The sequence below is a fragment of the Accipiter gentilis genome, chromosome 17 (genome assembly GCF_929443795.1).
Source record: "Accipiter gentilis chromosome 17, bAccGen1.1, whole genome shotgun sequence".
Taxonomy (NCBI): Eukaryota; Metazoa; Chordata; class Aves; order Accipitriformes; family Accipitridae; genus Astur; species Astur gentilis.
Window position 1 is genome coordinate 21,243,531 of NC_064896.1, and position 25,564 is coordinate 21,269,094.

Sequence of the window (25,564 nt, forward strand, 5' to 3'; positions counted from 1 at the left end):
CAATGACAAAGGAAGATCTTTCCAAAGGGCTGACATAGCTAGACATTTTCCTCAGAGTAACATATACAGAGAAGAATGGGTATGACTGATATACAATAAGTAATATTCTAAAGGCTGTTTATTTCAAAACCAGTAAAATGTTTTAAAGTCACCATTCATTCCACACATTCCTTCTGCAAAGGAAGAATGCTTTAATACTCACGTGCACTATATCATCCAAACTGTTGAAAATATACTTTCTGGCCTCTTTAGACTTCATACCTGTCTCTGCCTCGTGCTCTTCCAATGTCTCAAAAAAGAAAAGGAAAGCTGAGTTTAGAAGTCGACAATAAAGGTCACACATAACTACAAAGAAACTTTACATATTTATTGACCTAAAAAACCTGTCCTAAAACCAAAAATTAATATTTCAATTGTGTATTTGCATGCTGCTTTGCTGACTATTTTCATTCTCTAAATCAAAATACTTAACCTACTAGATTTCACATCTGACTGATCACAGCACTGGATTACAGTAGATGGTTTGTAAATCACACAGGAAGTGCTGAAAGCCTAGCAAGAAGTTGTTTAATGAAACTCTGTCATGTGCTTATATTTTCATATATCACGGGTTTTCTATTATTTGTATTTTACCCATTTACTCAAACTCAGACCTTTAACTCCATACAGCAGTAACATCATATCACTGTAAAAAAATAAAACAAAACCCAGGCAGAGGCTGTTCAATTTCTCTTTGCTTTCTCTTTTTTGTTACTTTTATACTTTTACTCCTCCACAACAGTTGGTGTAAGTATTTTAAATATTGACGTATGAAACAAGCAATTAAATCCTAAAGAATGATTGCCATCACCCATCAGCAATTTATGAGCTGGAATAGTTTTCTGTTACAATTTTCCTCCTTCAACATGGACAGCACCAGTAGGCTGGTGTTGCCAGAGGCAAGGCAGTACTGGAGGGAAAAAAAAAAAAATTAACATACAGATTACAGAAAACTTTCCAAAATTAACTTTGACAAAAACTGTGAGTAATGACCAATGGTCCACACCAAAACTCCTTTCTCCCCTCAAAACAGCATTTAGTCTGACGCAAGAGAATTAACCCCTGCAAGGTAACAGCTTCTGAAAACGTGGAGGACTGTTCGCACCAAGAACTCGTGTAAGTTCTCCGATACGGAGAAGCCAGATGTAAACTGTTGCCTAACGATCAACTGCCTGAAAAACCAGAATACTGGAATAATCAGGAGGGTGTAATTGGAGAATCCTTACATAACCCAACCCCGCAGCGTTACCAGCCCGGCCGCTCGGCCCAACGCGCCAGGGATTTACCAAGTTACTGTGGAGAGTTACGCAACTTGTGCTTTGAGCTCCTCGGCTGTTTGTTACTGCAGAAGTTTTATGTCAACTGTAACTGTTTCCTGACTCCCCGAGTCCTCCGTAAAGTCAGTGAAGCTGCATCATGAAGCAATAATTTTAAAAAAAAATTCTGTATGGGCTCTGCGTGGCAAGAGTTTGGTAGTGGGGGAGCTGCAGGGGTGGTTTCTGTGAGAAGCTGCTGGAAGCTTCCCCCATGTCGGACAGAGCCAACGCCAGCCGGCTCCGAGACGGACCCGCCGCTGGCCAAGGCCGAGCCCATCAGCGACGGTGGTAGTGCCTCTGGGAGAACAGAGTTAAGAAGGGGGGGAAAATAACCCAACTGTGCACCTGCAGCTGGAGAGGGGATTGAGAACATGTGAGAAAAACAAGCCTGCAGAGCCCCAGGTCAGTGCAGAAGGAGGGCAGGAGGTGCTCCAGGCGCCGGAGCAGAGATTCCCCTGCAGCCCGTGGTGATGAAGACCACGGTGAGGCAGGCTGTCCCCCTGCAGCCCAGGGAGGTCCACGGGGGAGCAGATCTCCACCTGCAGCCCGGGAACAGAGGACCCCACGCCGGAGCAGGGGGATGCCCGAAGGAGGCTGTGACCCCGTGGGAAGCCCGCGCTGGAGCAGGCTCCTGGCAGGACCTGCGGCCCCGTGGGGAGAGGAGCCCAGGCTGGAGCAGGTTTTCTGGCAGGACTTGTGACCCCGCGGGGGACCCACGCTGGAGCAGGCTGTGCCTGAAGGACTGCAGCCCGGGGAAGGGACCCACGCTGGAGCAGTCTGTGAAGAACTGCAGCCCGTGGGAAGCACCCACATTAGAGAAGTTCATGGAGGACTGTCTCCTGTGGGAGGGACCCCACGCTGGAGCAGGGGAAGAGTGTGAGGAGTCCTGCCCCTGAGGAGGAAGGAGCAGCAGAGACAACGTGTGATGAGCTGACCCCAAATCCCATTCCCCATCCCCCTGCACAGCCACTGAGCGGGGAGGAGGTAGAGAAATTGGCAGTGGAGTTGAGCCCAAGCTGAGCCCAAGGTGGAGGAAGGTTTTTTTAAGATTTGGGTTTCTTTCTCATTATCCTAGTCTGATTTGATTGGTAATAAATTAATCCAATTTCTCCAAGTCGAGTCTGTTTTGCCCGTGACGGTAACTGGTGAGTGATCTCTCCCTGTCCTTATCTCGACCCATGAGCCTTTCATTACATTTTCTCCCCCCATCCAGATGAGGAGGGGAGTGATAGAGCAGCTGCGTGGTGCTTGGTTGCTGGCTGGGGTTAAACCACGACAAATATATATATATATGCATAGGAAGTTAAAGCTCTGTTTATGGCCACTGTGCAATAATGTTGCTTAGAGAGAAGCAAGGTGTGCAGACCATAAAAGTACATTTTTTAAATTTCATCTGCTTTCATCGTATTGTAGCTTTCAGCCAAAGACTGTTTTAGCAGGAGATCTGAAGGAAATAAGCTGTACACAGTCATATTGTTTCTTAATCTCCTTTTTGTCCTAGGAACTTCTGATCCTGAAGCCAGTTTTGAACAAATTTTGACTGAGCAGTTCAGGCCTCAGAGACAAATTCTTTAAAGTGAAACGAAAAGTAGTAACAGAGCAAGAAAAAAACCCCAAACCAAACCAACCGAACAAAACCCCCACCCATTTAGTACCTCTGGAGATACGACGCTTAATTTGAAGTCTCCACCTGGCAGCCACGCACTGGCCACCGCACAGCCTGGCAGCTGCACCAGACCGGCCTCTGGGCCAGCCAGCAGGAGGAAACATGGGCAAGAGCTTCGAGCACTGGTTTTGGGAAATGGGAAAAATGTAAGGGATACAGATGGGGACTGATAAACACAGAAGACGCAGAAGGGACCTAACAGTATTGTAGTAAATCTTGGCCTCTCTAGTTTCTCTGCTCACAAAATAATGTGCTGTTTTCTGTTACATTATACTGTTTACCTTTAATCTCCAACTAGAATATGGTGCATCCGTTTCTCTACAGAAAAATCTTGCAGTTTTCGTTCCCATGCTTAACAACTGCTCTCCTGGCAAACCTTGAGTCTGTGAAATATAACGAATCTGAGGAAGAAAAAAAACACCATGGGAAATAGTTTACCTCTGATTTTCAAAATCTGATCCACACAATTAAAAACTTTCATTTTGCCATTTTCTAAATGAAATGACACCACCCTCAGAGCACTGTACTTTGACAACTACATCTTGCATAATGGAGAAACCTAACACTGAGCGCTTGATACTGCGCTCTCTGTCTCTGAGAGAAAGCCATACATAAACAAACCTCTGAAGTGACCTATATAAGGAAGCTTTTAAAGTTCAGCTACAGAAATGAGGAGCTGGGGAGGGTGGCTGTCATAACCTCCTCAACCTATTCAAATCCTAAATGTAGTATTTTCATTCTAAACAGGAACATTAGTAGGAGTGCTTTGCTTTGCATACAGAAGTTTGATGACTTTTTTTTGCATACTCTCATTATACAACTTGATACAAATCCTTCCCGTTTGCCGTTTCCAGTGTATCAGTCTTTTACACATCTGACACACCTGCATTTCAAGAAAATGTTCCACTTGGAAAGGGAGTGCGTGCACAACCTCTAGGCATCCAGCAAAAGGCACTGTCCTCGTCTTGAGAAAATCTGCTACTGAATGCAACGGGAATGGACTAGCTTTCTGCCTGAAATGGTCAGATGCTCTTTTCCACTGAAATGATCAACATGCTTTTATTTTAGAAGATGATTTACTATGCATTTTGCATTACCTTTCTTATAGCTGATGATCAAAGTATTACACAAAATAGTTAAGATTCAAGGCTTCGACAGAAATTTGTTGAAACAACATGTTATGGTGTGTTTTAACTACTGAGCATGCAATGTTAACTCACTTGTACAAGGGGGGAGTTAGCCCAGAAGCAATACTTCTTTAAAAACTAAAAAAAAATCTTCAAGAAAGATGAGTTGAAATAATAATTGGCAATATTCAATTGCCAATTGAAAACTGAGCTTTTTGCAGGTCGGGATGGAGGGAACACGGATTCCAGCAGCCAGGGCTGAAGGTCCGAGAGGCGCGAGGGCCGAAGGGCGTTGGGCAGGGTCCCACACCACACACCTCCACAGAGGGGCTGCTGGTGCCGGCCAGCCCCTGGAAAAGGTGGAGCAGCCAGGGAATAAGAGAGAATGGAAGAAAGGGAAAAATCAAAAGCAGAGAGCGGTGAAATACACCAAACCAGAAACTGAGATACGAAAAGATGAATTCCATGGAAGTCAGAGGACTTGAGAGGTAGCCGCACCTGAGAGGAGGAAAACTGATGGGCAGTAGAGAGGAAAGGTACACACGAGACTTCTGCTGAAAAATAAGTGACCGATCAAAGCTGGGAGGAACTAAACACCATGCTGTCGACTTTTGGTATTTGGTATCCTCCGTAACTGCCTACATCAGGGAGTAAAGAGAATCGCACTCTGACCAGGATTGTTTCTAGATCATTCAGTTGTTTTCTAAGCACATTATAACGTCTTAGAAATTAGGGGTGGAAAGACAATGCATTGAAGTGCAATTGAAAAATGTAGCAGTTAAGCACCTGTGCCCGTTTTCAATGAGTGTTAAAGCTCAGAAGACACTGCTATTTTCCACTGAGAAGTACAGCTGTTACTAGTTATAATCACAAATGAATATAATAACTAAGAGCTTCTTTTCAAGGGATAGCATGTTGGCTGCCACATACCAAGAGGACAGGGGGAAATGCAGCACAAAGCCCTTGCCTGTTCATTTACTTGGTGACACACACCACGTAGCAGGAGGAAAGGAATTTCCCTGGAAGCCATCTCCTACAACTGCTGTACTCATGTACACCGAGGAAAACCCTGAATCAGATTTCTCTGAAGCAAGTTTTGCAGACCTGCTTGAGGTCAGTGACAAGCCTGACTAAAGTGAAGTAATTCCTGCTGGTGCAGAGGTGTTTACAGCTCCTTTTCCACCACGACTTCCCTGACGTGAGGATCAGACAAGTTGCTAGATGAGTTATTAACTGGTGCTTCCAGCAAATTCGAATGATACTTCTGTCTTTAACTAAATGTCTTTTAAACTCAGTATTCACTTGTAAAGCAAGCAGAAAATCTTACGGGCATCAAGATTAACCCCTAATCCATGTAGGCCTTTGCATGAAGGAAGCATCTTGGAAGGTGGCTGTCATTGGTGATAGCTGTCCAGCATTATCTAGTGGTTGAGCCACGTTGGCCTGCAACGGCAAGAAACGAATGACAGGAATACGCTGTCATAAGGATCTGGCTCTCTCAAACTGAGAAAAGATGAGGCAATGAGCTCGATGAAGGTAGGCACCCTGTGCACCGTACTAAACTGCCTTCATCTGCCTGGGTTTCATACACGACAAGATGGCTGCAGCGCAGCAGGGGAAAGAAGGTCTTTTCGTTTCAGATGAGACTCTGTACTATTCTGAAAAAACGTCCTCACAATCATGAGATTGAGCTTTACGCTGTTAGTGCTCTCTGTACAAAAGTGAGAGGCTCACAGCTATGTAAGCCCATTGACACACGTTAATTAACAGTCTGGGCTGCTGCCATTATGACAAATCACAAGTTAATTTGAGGAAAGAACAAGGACACAGGCAGCATTTTCCACCATTCAAACCCCTACCTTCATCCTAAGTGACTGAAGATGTGGTCCAAAGCCACGTTCCACATCCAGAAGCAGCATTTGCCTACATGTGTGATCACGCTCAGAAGATCATGAACTGGGTTTACAGGTCCTTCCTCACCCACAGCAGCATCCCTTTTAAGAGCTATTTACAGCAATACGGGGCTCAAAAGTGGAAATAATCCCAGCAATTACATATTTTGGCCCCTTTTTTTCTTTTTTTGAAAGTCCAGATCTTCTCCTGCAGTTTCTTTCAAAATAAGGTAAATAAATTTGCAAAGTTTTTGGAAATTTTTGAGACAGTCTTACAGATTCTTTCCAAAATACAAATGCCTTCATTTTGTCCTTAAAGAGCATAGTGAATTATACGGTTGTTAGTCGTTTCCTCTTTTATTCTCGGTTTTAGCAGCAATACCCTGCACAAAGGTCTTCTAAATGCATCAAAGCATCAACCCGTGTTCCACTCATAGTTCACTTCCTACCCATGAAACACTGAATTTTGTGTAAATGAAGTAAACTGAAATATGAAACGTTACCAAAATCAACGCAAAATCAATATATCCCCTGACAGTGGTTTTAACAAATGAATTTTTAGAAAAGTAGGTCTGATCTGTAAGCACAGGGAGCCAAAAGCTGACTACGTGAAGATCAGGATTTGAATAACCTAAAACCCATGCTGGAGGAACGGCCCCTAAACTGAATATTGAATCAAAGATCCAGAAGTTGGTAAGAAGTCAGTGCTGTTACATCTGGGATTTTCAGGACATTTCTTCAATTTCAAAGTTCAAAACCAGGCGGGGATAGTCAGAATGCTGATTACCTTCCTTCCAAATTCCCACATTATGCTAGAAAATTAAAGACTTCTCTCTTAAGTGTTTTAAATAGAAAATGTTCTACATCTTTCATTAAAAACAACTTGTTTTTTTAAGTCAGGTCACTAATGTCAATGGTGTCAACAGGTAAAAACTCCAACAAAGCAAGGCACAGCTTCACCAGCTTCAAGCTTTACCATTGCATATATACAGTATTATTGCAACAGTTGATTCTCGTTCCTCGTGAAGTATAGGCTCTATAATCTTTAAGCTATGTTGGATTTCCAGAAAGCATCAGAAAGTATTCAGAAGACAACTAATCCTGACATCTGAACAGACATTCCAGAGTCAACCCTGTTCGTGGCAAGTGAAAGAGAGATTACAATGCAATGACGGTTGCCACAAACTTTGGTTTCCATCAGAAAAAGCAGCTTCAATACTAACATTTATTTTTTAAGGTAAGAAAAAAAGAAGAAAAAAAAAAGGACAAATTGAAATTTAATTCAGAAAAGCAGCACAATATACAGTTCAGTCTAGACAATCACGACTAAATTAAAAGCATTGAACAGACTTGAAGCGATACTACTTAATAGGGGATATTATTAACATTTGAAATCCTGGATTTAATGATCTGAAATTCTTAAGTTGCAGAAAGTGTGCATACGCTTGTGAAGTTTATTCTACTACCTGGTCATATTCCAGTGCTCCTGGGTACAGTGGCCATCCAAGAAACAGCTCTGCAATCACACACCCTAACGACCACATGTCTATGGCTTCACAAAACGGCAATCCCAGTATGATCTCTGGTGCTCTGCAAATTAAACATGGTTACTGAATTTTTTCCTTGGGGAAAAAAGGTAATTCAACAATCCAACATGACAAGAAAACCCAAAATCTGTTATTTGAAAACACAGGCTAATTATTTCAATAAAATCATAGCATCAGAAATTGCATTTTTCTTTATCTAGATAATGCATGGTAAAAATTTTGCAGCTCCGAGATGGTTTTTTCCTACAAATATCAGTTTGCCAAGTACATGAAAATAATTGATAGGCCTGAAAAGCAGAACGTCACTGATTCAACACTTTTGCCTTTCCTCTAGTATGTCCCAAATGACTTGTCCACTGAATATCATATGCCTATAACTACATTCTAAATGCAATACGGTCATTTATCTCAAAAACAAACAAACAAAAAGTTTTATCTGAAAATCCACTTGCACGCTTCCCAATTGGATAGTACACTTAAAGCTATTTAAAATATCAATTTAATTACATAACTGCAAATCCCTTAATGCACTCTAATCAGTTCAATCTGATCAATTTTTAAATTACTTAAATGAAAACAGTGCACTTGCTAGAGACCAGGTCTTATTTTTCACCTAAACCAAATGTGAATTATTTAACCAACAGTATCTGAATTTATTTCTGTACTCAAGAACCAGAAAAATTGGTATTGACACAGCTGCTAAAGGGGCTTTTAACATTTCTGTTCACGTGGAACAGAACTCAAGTATTTCACAGATACCCATTTTAATTGCATTTGTTCTTTTTAAACCTTCCCTCCCAGTTCATTCAAGCTATTAACAAAAGGGAAAAGAAATGAAACGTATCTGCATGCTAATATAGAAAGATGGCTGGAGACAAAGTATTATTTAAAGCATCACAGTATAAAGTGATTTACTTTTAAAACAATCTATTGTTAGCTTAACATGTCACAGAACAGTAGGAAGGTGGTTAAAACTAACAGGGTAATTCCCATCGTAGCTGGGCAGAACAGTAGCATTCAACTGACCAGGTAGCACACTGGTGGGGAAAAATGGGATTTCTCACCGTGTAAAAGCTTAAAAATCTTACACTTCAGCACATGTTGGTGTATCGTACTGACATTCCACATACGAACCAGAATCTCTGACCATAGAAAATTCCTACATATCTTATTTATCTTCTCCCCTGACATTTACCTTTAACAAAATATTCTTTAACTCACCAAAATATTCTGGACTGGGAACAAATTCCTATTTTCATGCTACACTGGGACAGAGAAGCTATTTTGTAGTACACAGTAGACTAAGAGCTGAAGCATCTCCACCCCTTTTCAGGAGTAGCTGGCAGAAGCTGTACGTAGACGTACTCGAAGCTCCGAGGATGCACGTTCACCGCCCGGGAAGGACTCCCGGTGCTCTGCCCTATCCCTGACCAGTGAAACCACCCGGGCTTCTGCTACGCGGAAAATCCGAGACTTTCCACAGATAAGAAAGTCTACAGGACAGGATATTCTGTTAAATATTTATGCACTTTCCGTTCATGCCAGCGCTTCAGGTCTTTCAGTCCTCGTCACAAACTGTTTCAGATGCGATTATATGAAGGATAAATCTTGTCACACTGGCAGTGAAACTGGAGAGGCTCAGTTTTCCACTGCCTTCAAAGATTAGATTACAATAAACTTCTAGGGATCAAACATAACGTATTTGTGTAATGCCGGATCATGACACTGCAGTAAGTATTAGCTAGTTTCGTTATCTGAGAAATAAATTTAATATATCTAGATGCCACAAGACTAGAAATAGCCATAAGAAGCGTCTGCCTTCAGCCGCTGGCTGGGTGCCAGCCTGCATACGGTTGCTACAGATCTCTGTTAAAATATACTTCCTTTTGTTGTATTATGTTACAGCCCTGAATAGTTAATGAACGTACAGAGAGCCTATGGATATAGGGGCTTTAACAAATGCTGCTGCTAAAATAAGCTCTTTAAAACCTCTTACATTTACTCAACGGTTAATATGTGCGCCATATAAAAATAGCCCCAGTCCGTCAGTCTGTCGCTCATTTCTTTTGAGGGATAGGATTGCAAATAAAGGATATGGGTAGATATGATAACCCAAAAAAAAAAAAAAAAAAAAAAAGGGAACGTTTACTTTATTTCGCAATATGTTAGTTCTTCATGGCTACCAAGTAGTTCTATGATACCAATAAAAGTGCTAATGAGACTAAGGAAAAGGGACGTACTTAAGGAGAGGCAAGACTGGTGTTCCACACTTCCCAACATCTGACCTACCATCCAGAAAGGAAGAGGAAATAAATGTGCTCCCAAACAGGGCTACCTGCACCTCACTACAATCCAGTGAACCAAAAACATTTTCAGGCTAGCTTGAGGTAAGGAAGATGAAGAGCTGCTTCTCCACAGACATTTCAAATTCACTGTTTTTCAGGTTCAACATCTCCTACCATGGCTTCATGCCGGTCCTTAAAATGGAGCAACTCTCCCACAGCAGACAAAGCTACAAGAGAACTTGTATTGAGTTTGATTATATTTAGATTGGTTTTAACCAGCTCAAATATTTTTGATAGAGGAAAACAGTTTGTTAACGGTGTGCTCAAAAGCACCTTTTTTTTTTTTTCCCCTCTCTCCTTCTTTTAAACTTCCCGTTAAAATCTATTTGGACAATTGGAGAAGAAAGGGTTAAAGAGGAGGGAGTCATTCTTCAATTTTTTTTTATTTTTTTTTTAAGATGATCCACAGCTTTTTTTTTTCATGTAAGAAATATTTTTACATATAGCTTAAAAGGAAGGTATTCCCTCTCATAACTACAGCCATAGGCATTAAGTGGTAGGAACTCCAGATATCCCAACACAGTCACTTTAACATCACATTACTCCAAAAAGGCTGTCACTTAGTACTTCTCCCTCTCAGAACAATAACACACCCACTGCTTGGTACCTACTGCAGATGGCAAGATGCTCAGCACACCAGAAGCTACTGTCGTCCCCAACTTAGTAAACAGCATCTGTTTTCCCATACTAAGACACCAACAAGGAGAACACCAGAATTTTCTCAACTTCTTCAGGATTACCAAATCTTACTTAAATGTACTTAAATGAAATTAAAAGCAAGGTTTTACAGAGAGAGCATCTATATCCTTCTTATCAATGTTAATTAAACATTAATTTCTTATCAATGTTAATTAAACATTAATAAAAACCATTAACAGAAAACTTCATTTAGAATTTGAAATACAATATTACTACACTGGAAAGATTCACTTCATTAAGCAAGAATTCCTAGATTAATGCATCTGAAATCCTCATTTCTCACTTGACACAGCATAGCTCAATTCAACTCCCTTGAAGCAGACTTTTCAATTGGAAATATCTAAAAAGATGAAAGATGCAGATGAGTATTTGCTTCAGCTGCTTGTTTGAATAGTCACACTTCTCTATTACATCACAGACCATGAATATACATGTTATGCTATAGGGGTTTGTAAGCTTATGAGGAAAGAAACCACACAATTTGTCTGTTAACGTGCTTGAAGTCCAGAACATTTCATAAAATAATTTAGCTTCAGCATATTAGCCAGCTTAGAATGAAGCAACAGAAAAAGCACATTTGAAGAAAAGTAAAATAATTCCTCAAGGGAGGGTTAAAAAACAAACAAGCAAAAACTACACCAAAAAAAAAATCAAAACTTTAGCATAGTAACAGAAAAATTCTTCCAACCTTTACACTGGGGGAACAAAGAATAAAGAGCAAGAATTAGCCATATTAAAAAAATAAGTCATGACAAAAACTGTAAAAAGTCAAGCCATTTCAAAAGATCACTACCTATAAGTCTTCAGTCAGAAATCCAATTTAGAACAGAAGTTGAATGAAAAAAGCTAAAAGCCAACAGTTAATGTACATAATAGCAACTGAAGAACAGCCTAAAACGATAAAAATAGCAGCTCCCTGGAACTGCTAACTTTGTGAAAAATTCTGTTGAACGCACGAATAATTTCTCAGCTACGTTCCCACTGAAGGTCCTATACCAATTATACGCACTCCCTCATATATCAAGGAAACCAGATTAAAGACCGAGCAATCTTTATTTCTGTTTCTCTCCTGGCAGTATGAAAGGGTCAATGTATCTACTGTCTACCACATGCCAATGTATCTACTGTCCACCACATGCCACTGTTTTATTTATTGACCACCAGGTTGCCACTCTCCAGATGAGAGAAGAGTATATAAATAGCCTTCCTCCCCTCATGTCTCCCACTCCTTTCAACACATCCATGGGATTTCTCTCCAAGACCAAAACCTTTGGCCATCACCTATACCACCTTGCGTGCCAGAAGCTGAAGGTAATGGTGCCATAGGAGGAACATGGAACTATATCCTCTCCCCAGGTGCTACTGCCTACTCCAAAGATGCTGGACATCGGGAATGCTGGTATATCCTTGGCAGCGTTACCTCTTCATTACAGGTTTTGCAGTAAAATTCCTTCCAAACAGGCATGTAAGCCTTATCAAGCCATTTTGACTTTGCAATTTAAAGCGCTCTGAATAAGAATTTTAATACCGTCTCTCTGTAACTTTTGGGTTCTGTATATTCATATAGTTGAAGGTAAATGCACACAGTGTTTCTAATATGAGCATGCAACACAAAATTTATACTCTTCTCATATAAGCCAAACATTACTATCCCTAATTACCACTGTTCGTTGCAACAATGCCTAATACTTCATCTGCTTAGGATACAGCACACTGTCATCATTATAATGAATACTTATGCAAAGAAGTCATCAAAAGGTAGGATGTTTATCTTTTTTTATTAATGACTTGTTCAAACCCATCCTATAGATCAAAAGATCTCATGTAAACAAATCCGATTTCCAAGAGTTATAGCCAAAATGATTAAACCTGAGAGTAACACTTTTTCCCTCCCACTACCATTACTAGCATAACACAAGCATATACTTTATGAAAGAAATAACTAGATATGGGTTGTGAGAGGTGTAGTTGTTCTTCTAAAGAAAGGAGGTCTAAGAGAAAGATCAGTGGAGTGAAGAAGTTAATGAGAGATGGTAACGGGCATTCTAACAATGTACAATTCATTGTCTTCAACTATCAGTCTTCATCATGAATGTGGAGGAGTGCAAACCTTCCTAAGACACCTGCAAGAACATGGGAAAGACTCTAGGCTAGAGGGATCCAAAGCAAGGTGGCAATATTCACAAAAAAACCCACAGGCAAGTACACTTCAACAATCTGAAGGATGCAATGGGAATGAACCGCGTAATGGCAAAATCTGTGGATGATGATGGGTATAAAGAACAGCTGGTTTTCTAGTGCATTTGTGATGGACTTCAGAAGGAGTTTCAAACATGCAATTAGATCAACACAATGACAAGCAGTAGAGCATAAATGGTGTACAGTAAACCAGTGAAAATTAACGTACATTATTTATTCGTTAATTAATTACCCATAAGAATTAATAGGTTATAAATTAACCAACTTTCCAAAAAAAAAAAAAAATCCAGAAAACTTTACAGATTACTCCAGAAAAATACCTTACATTTGGGAGCAAAAATAATCAGTATATCAGTATTTATTTTTAAAGAACAAAGACATATCGAAAATTATTATGCCTTATATATTAACTAGTGATATTCCCTCACCTTGAATAGTGTGTGTTCACTTTTGAATTCTGTGTTCAGTTTTGGTCACCCCCATCTGAAAAAGGATACAGCAAATAGAAAAGACGCAGAGAAGGACAATATAAATTAAAGACTTGAAGAGACTTACGTACAAGAAGAAACCCCGGTTAGAACTATAAAGCTTCAGGAAAGAATGAATGATCAATAGCATTATTGAAATTATATATAAAATAATGGAAGAGAAGCAGCCAGGTGTTTCTAATGCCCTTCCTCACCATTGAAGACCAAGGAATCCCCCACCCCCTTTGAGATTAAAGACTGATGTAAATATAAACGGTTGGTTTGGGGTTTTTTTTAGAGCCAGAATACAATTAGCCTCTCAATCATGGCTCACTGTTGAGGTAAAAATTAAGAGTATTTAAGAATGGATCAACAGAAAAAACACCCACAATGGCTCTAGATTAAACAGTAAAGTTTGTATCAACGTACAATAAAAACAGCCATCAGCTGTACAGAGCTGGAAGAAACTTGCATCAGAAGACACTGAAGTGCAACCTTCTGCTATGGTAAATTTTCTCCAGCAACAAAATACCAGAATACATAGAGCACGGATCTGATAACATATGTATTTCTAATTTCCTACTAATTTCCCTAATTTCTATTAAAATCACTATTGTTGCACAAAGATAAGAGTCACTCAAGCAAATCCCTTGATCGAAACTAAAAAGTCTCTACAACCTTCTTCGTGGTCAGAATAATTTTTACTTGTAATGCCATTTCCTTAGAATAAGAATTATGTCAATAAAATTTATAGAAGCCTTTAAAAAAGGTTGTTACAGATAAGACGATCACTTGAGTGTTTCGTTTGTTTTCTTTAAGAACACTTTTATAATTGAATTGTCTCTTGGTTTTAAGCCCACCGAGATGTCAGAATACAGATTAGTAGTGTCACGTGTTAATGTACATTTGCTCTTTGAAATGCAAGAATGGTCCACCAAGCCAGACAACGAGCTTTCCTCCCTACCTTTGAAAGAATTGTTGCTGTAAATCTATAATGCAAAACTCCATTATAGACTTACATTCACAATCCTGGCTTTTCTTGTACAGTTTTCTAGTGTTCTTTTCACTCTGCCATGATTAGATGTTAGGAAGTACATAGCTAACAAATTCTGAATTTGGGGGGTTTTGTTTTAAACTCTAAGGAGGTAAGAGGATTTAAACTGAAAGCAAAAATGTAAGCGCTCAGAAGCAGACTCTGGAAACATTAGTTGAGCTGGATAGGGGCATCTGTCTCTTTGAGGTGGCAGGAAAGAATCAAAAATATCGCTTTGCAATTTAGGGCTACGTCACCATATATCACAAAACACAGGGAGAACAAGTATGTTCAAGAAGATATGAGCAGTTATCCCCTCATTCATAATTTCATTCCTCCTTTGAAGGAGGTTGGTGTACTACCAGAGCCTCAAGTGGCAAGTGGTAGTGAAGACAGGAGGAAATGAGCCACCATGTCTCCTGGAAACTTCTAAGGCCTCGGTATTGCTATGGTGGCGTCCACAATGCTGCACAAAAGGAATTCTCATTTCCTGGTAGAAAAAACTTCGGTTTAGCATAATAAAACATTCTGATAGAACTATGCAACATTCAATGGCTAGAAAAGACCTACTTAACATCACAGCCTTCCACTGCGGTATGTAACGTACAGGTCTGACATGCAGCTGCCAGTTTAACTTTGAACCCTGATCGGACCTTGAGAAAGAGAGAAGGTTTAAAAACCTTATATAGAGAGTAGCCCAAATATGTAACTACTTACAAAAAGAAGCAATCGCTGCAAAAAGAGTTAATTTGAACATAGGGCTCACAACTGAAGGGGGAGAAAAAAGACAACAGGAAATCAGACCAGACAAAACCCAAATCAATCACAGGTAATTTAATCAAATAAAACAAAATTACAAGCAAACTATCCTAGTGTTTTTTCCTGATACTGAAAAAGAATTTTGTTTTGAAAGAGCCATCACAAATTCTAACCTAAAACCTTCTCTTATGACTTATGAGAAGTACTAAAGACAAGAAATGTTTAGTTAGTCCTTTTTGAATTTTTCAGCTGAGAATAATAAAATGAGTGATTTCAACAGATTCTTTTTCACTTATTCACTATCTCCAGTGAAATGAGATGTTGATTTTATTAAAACCAGAAGATGTTTATGCTTCTGCCATTTCATGATTTTGTTTTTCCTCAGAAAGACTGCAACTTACCAAGCGATTTATTTATGTACTTGATATGCTAAGCAGTTTTTGAATTACATGAAAATTAACCAAAGTAGATACTGATGTAGCAACATAATGAAGGAAACTGTGTACAGAAAAACTCTTCAGATGCTTTATTGGTAAATAAAGTCTGCAATTTAATACATTTTATTTACATTTTGGATAGCAAAGCGTCACTATTCAAAGCATCAAATGCGGTTACTTACCTATAAATGATTTTCGACATCAAAGTCACCCCTGCCAAGTCACCCCCTTCTTCTCCGCCAGGTGAGCGTCCTCACCTCCCGCCCCCCGGCAGAGCACACGCGCGTGTGCGCAGCCTCCCCAGTCCTGCCCCAGAGCACGGGGGATTATGGGCTCTTACAGCTGCGGATCCGTGCGTATACGCACAACCACACAGACGTCTCGATTCTTGGTTTGCGCATCCCTTACTAGAAAGACCTAGTCACCGTTTCTTCTTCTGCAGTTTTGCAAGTGGCCGTACCAACTTCCCAAGCTGCAGTAACAGCCTACGCATCTAATTTAATGAGACAGTCTCTATCGTACAGCCTGTTGTTCCTGATGTGCCTCCCTATATGCTATAACCACCTTCAGGGTTTCCCCCCCCCTCCGCCCCTTCTCTTCTTTCTTTTTATTGGGGCAGGACAGGACGGGGGACAGGAAGGGAAAAGAAGCAACACCCAGAAAACGAAAACATCGGAAATCTTGTGCCAAAAAAGGAAAAAAATCCAAACTGAGCCGGTGAATCGTCCAGAATATTTTTGAAGAAAACCTAGCTTGAAATTATCTCGCTTGGAACAGAGACAGAAGTTAGGGCAAGTACAGGTAACTGTGGAAGACCACACAGCAGGGCAGGTCACAGCCACAAACCGGCCTCCACCCGAGGAGAGAATCAAACACTAGCAATGATTTCCAGCTCTGAATAAGCCTAAGAGAAAAATGAGAACAGCAGAGCGTGGGAGATTTCAAGGCCTCACAAATCAGAGGTGCCAGATCTTAATTCCCGCCCCCCTTTGCTTTGTTATTGTTGATTTTGTGGGAATATCAACTTCTAACTCTACAAGGGTCTGCGTGGACTTGCAGTGCCCAAACACAGCAGCTGAAGAACACGAGGGAGTTTCTGCAAAAGAGCAGTAAGCACGGCAGTATTTGCTTGTAGCATCCTCATCAAGAATAGCAAGACCTTGTAAGTCAGTTTTGCGTGAAGGCTTCTTGTGCTTTCAGCCCTGACGATGACACTCCTACATCTGGACTGAGGGTACAAAGTCACGGTGGTCCAAAAGAAGCAAGCAGCCTGATCCCACCCTAAAAACCCTACCCAGGGACTCCCACCAGAGTAACAGAAGGTACCAAGGTAACAGAAAGTGCTATCGGTTTCTAACATGACTGATTAGCATGAGGGTCTCTCATTTATTTATATTTAAATGGATTCTCACTTTGGCATAGTTCAGGTAAAATACCCAGAGAATGCAGGAATATGGCTGTCATGTCAAGAATCATGTGCATCATAATATATTACTTTATATTAACTAGCTATAAAAAAAACAAGACCGAAGGAAAATCTATCATGAAGACACAAAGGAAAATTCCTTTCATTCTGCAGCAACACTTGCAAAAAGAGTTTACCCTCCAACACAGGGCAACGACACATCTGCCTGCTGCAGGTCTGCAGCTCAGCCGCAAGAGCTCAGTAAGCCATGAAACTATTTGAAATAATTTCCTAGCGTACATCTGTTGCACAACAGTTCTTCAGGCAGGCATACTGCTCTGGAAACGAACACACCATACAGATACCTGAGAAGGTAAGAAAATCTGCTCGCATCCTCGTCCACTGTGAAAAGATTTTGTGGGGGTTTTTTTACTGCTGATGTGCACTCATCTGGACAATGCATAATGATATTCTGATGAAATTTTGCAACTCGGACTGATAAATTTTGACTTAAAATTACATTGTTTGAATTACAGAAAGCTCACCAAAAATAAACACAATTGTTCCTGAACAGGCAAAGCGATGTCATGTCATTCATCTCTCTCAGACCTCCAGATCATTCTGTATTCATACGAACTAGTATGTTTATCTTATTTACCTTCCTAATAATGTTCTACATAGTACTGGAATAAGGCTTTCACAGTCTATTATCCTTAGTTGTAGACTGAAGGTTGTGGCCCATAACACAATCCTGCCCTCAAAGAAAAAAATTTGTCAGAAGAAAAAAAAGGGGAAAAAAAAAAGAATTTGTAATTTTAGAAAAGTGTCGGTGTTCTCGTTACAGAAAATTTATGTAGCGATACTGGATTATAAAAACATTGTCAAATCAAGAATCAAACACTGACAACATGACATCAGGATAAACAGAGACAGTAGGCTTGCTAAAGCTGTTTCATTTTAAAAAGAGAAACAAGCAGAAGACTCATAGGAGAAATTAACATTTAAAAAGAATCATATCGGATTAACAGCGACATTTGATCACTTAAAACTCAAATATTCAAAGCATCTACAATTAAAAAAAAGTAGTGTGTAGCAAAAAGTCAAGTACTGATGCCACAGTTTCACACAGGAGTTTCATGCCCTGTTCACTGAATAAATGGAACACCAGAATCCATTTCAGTTTGGATATTCCCCTATATAAAGTATTACCTAGTCACTTAATAGCTACGTCAGCTGCTAAATGGAAAAAAACCAAACAAACCATAAAAATAGAAACATTACAAGAAAGTTATGACAAAAAACCTACAGAGTAGCAACTGGGGCAGGTGGGTTCACATACATGAAATTAAATCTGCTTTCTCAAGGTTACACCAGTAGAGACTTTTTGGTGAGTAAAATTATTTTTAAACGCTTCTAGGTTTGAAATCTACTGCTAGATTCATACCCAACAAATATAGGTCTGGCACAATATTTTATTGGGACCTGTTGCTTCCACACAACAATGCAGAAATATACACCCAACGTACAGTATGCACCGACATTCAACAGCCTTAATTTTTATTTGTATCCTGCTGTAGTAATTTATGATGCACTGGCAAGTGAACTGGCTGGTTGACCTGGTGAGTTTTTCCCATGCACATTTCTGTGATTAGACCCCTGGTGTAAATATGACACCACCAGAACAAGTCACATCCTTACCCACAGTTTAGCGATCCCACTAACATAATCATGGGGAAATAACGAAGAGCCTAAGCTTTGGGGCACTATGGAAAATCACCTGCTAATGTTCAGACAAAACTAAGAGATTACATTAGAAAATTTAAAAGGGTTTTTTTTTTTTTTCCTCCCCGATGAATTAGACCTATGGACTGCTAGCGAGGAAAATTACGCAAGTCTATTTTGGTAGACTAGACTGTAAGACTTCAGCCTTCCAGTATGTCACATCACCTGCTTGTCACTGCACTGCAGTCTGCTGAAAGAATCCACATGCAGTGGTCCCTTCACGTGTTTTCCCCCAGCGTTGAACCCCAGCTGTACCAGTCTGCTGGTTTTTCCCCATTTTTCTTCTCCTTAAATACTTTTTCCTCTCTGCTTTTTTCCTATTTTTCCTTCCGTGGTATCCCATTTTAAATTATTCGTCCTTTCCTGTTGAAAGGAGAGCCTGTCTATTCTTAGAAGAGTTTCAGATCCTAAAATAAACTGCTTAACTATGTATCTATTACATCCAGATTGATGTCATATCAGACCCTGACAACATGCTGCAACAGGAATGTGACTACAGCAAAGAGCCCCAGCATTTTTGCAAGCTCTGCTTTGCAAAGATTTTTAAACAAACATCACATACAAAAAATGTAACACACTACCCAAACATTAAAACATATGGTAGGGTTTTTTTTCATTTATTCTTCTCACTACATAAATGTTGGTATAATTTCTAAAGCAGTTCTTGCCCAGTATCTAATACTAAAAACCAGACCCTCTACCACCACACTAAAGAGGACAAAATCAGGGTAACCAGATTAACACTAAATTCTTTTTAATCAAGCGGAATGTTATCATTTTGCTGTCAGAGCAAATAAATTTTAAAACAGGTAGTGCAGTTTAAAGGAAAAAGATAATAATGGAATCTAGATAATGACTGGATAATAATGGGAGCCTTTCATCTGAGTAAACCCTTTGAGTCCAGTCCAGGACACTAGTAATTGCAAGCAGCTCATTGTTTACGGCTAAAAACTTCATCCTGTTCCCAAAATAGACAAACACTCACATTAGGAAAAGGCACACTTGTTGACAATATTAACAGAAGCAGCAAGGATCAAGTCGAGGGGGAACTTTCCCCTCATTTACAGAAGTGCTACTGCTCAAGTAGAGCTGTAGCACAGCAATTGCTCAGTGCCTTGAGCTGCTGTTGTACACTAATTTTTGTCTCCAAAAGAAAAAGGAAAGGCAAGCTATTTTCACTGCCCGCTCTTCTCCATGTACAGAGAAAATGTTACACAGAATTTCACAAGACCCTGCAAGACACTGCTTGGCGAAGTGTGAAGAGAAATAAACACTTCCTGAATTTTTAAAAATAATAGCAGTAGTTATTTCAAGAACACAACCATCCTTGCATTTGAAATATTAAAAAAATGCATTAATACAATACCAATAAAGATTATGAAGCACTCCCAAATACATCCTAAACTGAGAATTGACATATACACCACATAAAATCCATAAACCATCTAAGTACCGTACTATGCCAGGGACATATTTTAGTTTCAACCTTCAAGTGACTTGCACCAAAATACAAAACCAAAACATGCCAACTAAAAATTTATTCAAAATGCCAACAACTAACAAAAATAAACCAGTTGGGAAGTCTGACTATTTTGTATGTGGTATAACCTTTGGCCAAATCCTGAACGCTGCCCTAAAGGCTAATGTATTATGAAAGTTTACACAGTAGGAGTATTTACTGGCAACTCCTGCTCTTTGAAAAGATGAAAGCTAAAGTTCAGTTTACAAATCTCTTCTAAAAAGGTATCTGTGATTTCCTTGGAGATGTGGAAAATTCACACTTGTTTTGTTCCCAGCATATATGAATCTTCCAAGGAAAAAAAAAAAAAAATCCTCAAGTCAAAGTGTTACCTTTTCTTAGCCCCAGGAACTATTTTTAGATTATGCTGTCATACCACAAATTGATAGGACAAACTTTCAAAGGCCAGCCCTGTGCTATGCCATTGCTTTTTAGTAAGTGGCAAACACTGGCCTTGCTGTGCCTTCACTAACAGAGATAGCATTTCCTTCTGAGTCAAGTTCATTAAGTTTTCTGGGAGTTTTACATTGTGTTTTTCACTTTTAGGAAGAAGTTAATCTAAAACGTAAGTGCAACCTGAATATGTTAAAATTGGGGGGGGGGGGGGGGGGGGAATCTCTTCTCAAAAGAGTAAAACCACCTCCCCAAAGCAGCCCGCTACTGCTCCATTTCAGCAATGTCCTGAGTTTGCTACCTGCAAACTGAACAGTCCCTACACACACGCTTCTATCAGTGGGGGAAACCTTCACGTTTTTCTTGTATACTCATGAAGTTCCTACAGTTCCTTTAGGTCACTGACATCAGCCAAAGATTATAGGTGAAATCAGAGAGGATCATTATCATCAGCTTAGTGGGATTTTTGTAAAACACGCATTTCCCTGAAGTCAGTTTGTCTGAATGTTTTCCTTGTGAAGTCTTGATTTCAAGATTGACAGTAGTAAAGAGTCAACTTTTTATTGACTAGACATGAATAAGAACTTATATTATCCATGAACAGGGAAGCATAAACTCTCACAAGCAGAGTAATATACTTGAAGAAATCCTTGGCAGTAATCCCACTGCCAAGACAGACCTATAAATTTGTTTAGTATTACCCAGGAAGAACTGCTGTCAACCAGACTTGAAAAGGCTCTATAAACAACATACACATTGCTGGGACATGAGCAGCAAAATTATCCATTATCAAACAATTGCCGAGATGCTGGTATACTTGAAGCCTTATACAGAAACAACCTCTTGAGAATACATAGTTAGAAACAAGAACAGCATCAGATCTGCATCAAGATAGAAGAGACTTAGACACTAGTAACATAACCTTATGAGGTACAGAGTCCATTAGAGCACAATGATAAGAATATTTTCATTAGTCATTTGAGAACTAGACCAGATGACAGTGAAAAAATTTTTATTATTATTATTTTCTGGCTCTGATGCTGCAAATACCCTTAGGCAAATCAGATTGTACTATGGTTCAACATTACAGACTTTTTTTTCAACACAAATAACTAAAAACAACCAACTGGGAAAGATGCAAAACCCAGCAGACATCCAAAAAATCCAAAAAGCTGCATTTTTTGAAAGAAATCTTAAGATAAAAATCATTATAGCCTACAAAAAGTCTGTCAATTACTTATCAAGTCTTGGTACGGTACTGTGACAAAAGACAAAAAGCTGCTTTGGTGAAGTACCAAGGAAAGAGGTCTTTACCTACACTCAGACACTTCAAGCAACTGTCTTCTGAAATAAAAGGCAAGACGGTCCTGTTCCAAACCAGAGTTCATTACATTCTCCTACCACTTTATGTTCTCCACGGACAATAAATGTAGTATTACAGTGTACACTTTAAGGCTTATTAAGCATCACATAGCAATAAAGTGCATTATGATTACTAAGTTTCCTCCCAAAGGTGGTTACAATTCCCTAGAATAAGCGATCATATGCATTTTTGCAAGTTATAATCGTAACAGTGGAGCATATTTATGGGCCTGCTATAGTTAAACCTGATGTAAACAGGTTTACAAGATTTATAAAACTATAGGTGTGAAGGTTTCTCAAAGATGCCAGACCTGTTTCTAGATATTTTCTATTATTTTAAACATGACAAAAATAGACTCACTATGAATTGCATATCCCTGATTTCAGTTTAAGTTCACATGCAGTCCATATGAACTGCGGCAGATGACCGGCTGCCTTTCACTTGCTTCCATTAGCTTTCCAATGTCAAAGAAGCATGGTGAGCTATCAGGAACACTAACCGACCAACCTAACAAGCATCATCAGATTTTATCTGCCAGGATCAGTGGGGAGGGTGTGTTCAACTTTGGTTGACTAGTTTAATCAGGGAAAAAGAAAACAAAACAAAACCCTACAGTCAGCCTCAAACATCTGAAACAAAATGATTGTGCTCAAATATTTTACATCTGGAAGGTTTAAGGACTCTATAGCGGCATCTTTTAATAAACAATGGCATGGCAATCTTAACAAGGCACGCTGTTACCACCTCTACCAACTTCAAGAGAGCTACCAAAACCAGGCTTTGTTCTACAGAATAAGCACATACCTCACTGTGTTGTGTATTTCTTATCCCCCACTGGTGCCAGTATACCCACTGAAATGAGAGACAAGTGAAATCATAATTTCTTTGTTTCACTGTTCAGCGTAGAAAAAAAATAATGTTAAAAATTGATGAGTTGACAGATTGAAGTTACAACAGGAGTTAACTGCTGTAAGTCACCATGCATATAACCAGCTATCTTCTTCCTTCTAGTCGATTTGAATGGTTGCTTAACTATCGAGCCGCTGCCTGTACCCCCAGGAGGGGAAGGGGACAGGAGCTGAACTGTGTCCAGGGGAACTCTATGGCAAAAACTGACTCCTGGGGACACCCAATTATCAGGCAGGTGAAGTACAGAGCACTGGCTTCATAAACTTCACCAAATCATCAGTGTGTCTCAGCGCAAGCTTGCTATGATTTAAAAAGCGGTATATAAATGCAAGCGTAATTACAATTGTCTTAACGTTCGATATTTTCTAAATAGTAAACAGGAACAGGCAAAAACTAGCTGACAAAGTCAATGCTTACACGTATCAACACAGCTTTAGATAAGAATGTTCTGAAATAACTACCACCCAAAGCCCCTGCATGTGCTACTGCTTCAATAACGAGTTATTGCTGCGTCATAACCGTGTCAAAAAAAGAAATCACAAAAATATCGAGACAATGTTAACAAGTTGCATGATTACTTTAAAGGTAATTATTTTGCTAGAACACATGACTCGTATTTCCCTATGAAAGGCGCTCTACTTAACTGGATTAACACACTATTGATAGCTAAATTCCGCTGCCGGAGGCTACTGTCAAGTCATCATTTCCAGAACAAACCTATAAGCTATTTTCTTTATCCTGTGTGTGACTATTACAACAAGCTCATCATGAATTTGCTCCCAAAGTGCTCTAAAAAAACCTGCTGCAAAGAACATTCAAGAGATGCATGACACAGGATTACCTGTCCTAATGAAATTAGACCGTACATCAGTCACAGGTTGGAAGGCTAAATACATTTTGCAGCCAACCCAAGAAATGAACATCTAATTTTTCAATATTTTTTTTAGTTTAAAGATGATTCAATTTCGATGCTGTGAAAATTGACTATCACCTAGAACTCAACTCCCAGACATTTTCTAGGGAAAGCAAATCCAGCTCTGCATTCTCAGCAAATATTTCTCATGAAAATTTTTATGTTTATTGTTTTCCTATCAAAAGCAACCCTCACAGGTATGTACACTCATTTTCTCCACCCACTTAACACACACGGCATACGTTGGAGTTTTATTAACACACGGAGAAGTTCGCTAGGAGAGAACAGAAGCTACCTACCTCAAAATAACATTTCTTGCACAAACATGCATTCAGGTTAATGACACAGGAAAACATGCCCTGTCCTGCGCTGCTCACCTTCGCACCCTCACCCTTCCACTTCTGTGGGATGGGCACGCAGAGGTAGAGGGAGCAAGGAAGAGGGACTCCCGACCCCTCCATTTTCAGGCAATCACCAAGAGCCACGTCAAGACAAGCAGAACCCTCATTTTTTTTGTTATCCCATTCCCACTTGTAGCATCTAACTAAAATGAGAAAGAAGCAAACTTAAAAGCGGAGTCATAGTTTGTTCCTACCGTGCTTCACACAAAACAGAATCGATTTTAAAGTTAGGTTTAGTAACAGGAACAACAACAACAAAACCCCAACCCCAACTGGTTCCAAACTGGGGAATTTTGCAGTCTGACTTCCTTCCTCCTCTCCCAACACCACTCTTTGTTTCCTGACGTTAATTATGCCAGGTGGGAGACAGAGCACAGTGCTCCCTAATCAAGGGGCCCAAAATACCCTTACAAAGGGCCAATGGGGAATAACCAAAAAGGTTAAAGTACGCAAGGAACACAATCCAAAGAAAACCTTTTTGTTAGGGACGGGACAGGCTGATGTACTAGCTCTAGACCAAGGACTCAGAAAACAAGTTATAGTTCCTTCATTCTGTACCGGCAAAATGTACTACCCTACTGTACTCAAACAGAGCTGCTTGGAAAATTTCATGAGATCATCTTTCTGACACAATTTACCCTATTTTCCTGGGCTCTTGCCTGGCTCAGCAACATCAGCAGCCAATGATCACATTTCAAAGCATTGGTCACTCATGCAATAAAATTGCCTGTTGCACCACAGAGCAGCTCCTCATCAGGACCTCTTTGTACAACAAACACAAAATCTATTTCATAAAATATGAATGGACTGTGGAGCTCTACTGCTGGATTTGGCCATGCCAGAAATGTATCAAAAAAAAATAAATCACCCCCAAAAAAAAACAAAAAAAGGGGGGCGGCAACAAAAAAACTACCTCTCGTGCTAATAGAGACAAAAGGTCCAACCTAAGGAAGCTAATGAGCTCAGACTGCCAGCAGCTAGGAGAATATACTAGGAACTATCAATATAACGTACCTCCTTTGCTGCTTTGTTTTTGCTTAGGCTGTCGCTATCAGTCACTATCAGAGACTGGATACTGACCGGATCTTTGATCATTCAGAGCTGTTTTCATATTCTTCAGCAGGTTATTAGAGGCTCACACATTTATTCTGCAGCCCTTTGCCTCATCCCGCCTTTTACTGAATGGGTTATGTTTGATACAGGAGAAATAATGAGATTAAGCAAAGGAAGAATTCCCCCTTTAGAAGGGAAAGGTATCGTACTGGCATCTAGGTCTACCTGAAATACATTTGTTGTTTCACAGGAATGTGTGTTTAATAGTTATTTTTATTTTTGTAAAATGTATCAAAACCA

General features: G+C 39.7%; 1 protein-coding gene across 3 annotated transcripts in view; it reads right to left on the reverse strand.

Moving 5' to 3' along the window:
- Window positions 1-25,564, reverse strand: part of HIPK3 (homeodomain interacting protein kinase 3) — a 78,995-nt gene that overhangs the window by 18,577 nt on the left and 34,854 nt on the right. For all 3 annotated transcript variants that reach the window (XM_049820481.1, XM_049820479.1, XM_049820480.1), the window contains 3 exons: window positions 7,507-7,630; window positions 3,303-3,422; window positions 203-289 (listed from right to left, as the gene is read on the reverse strand). In XM_049820481.1, coding sequence (XP_049676438.1) covers window positions 203-289; window positions 3,303-3,422; window positions 7,507-7,630 — 331 coding nt within the window. The remainder of the gene's footprint in view (window positions 1-202; window positions 290-3,302; window positions 3,423-7,506; window positions 7,631-25,564) is intronic.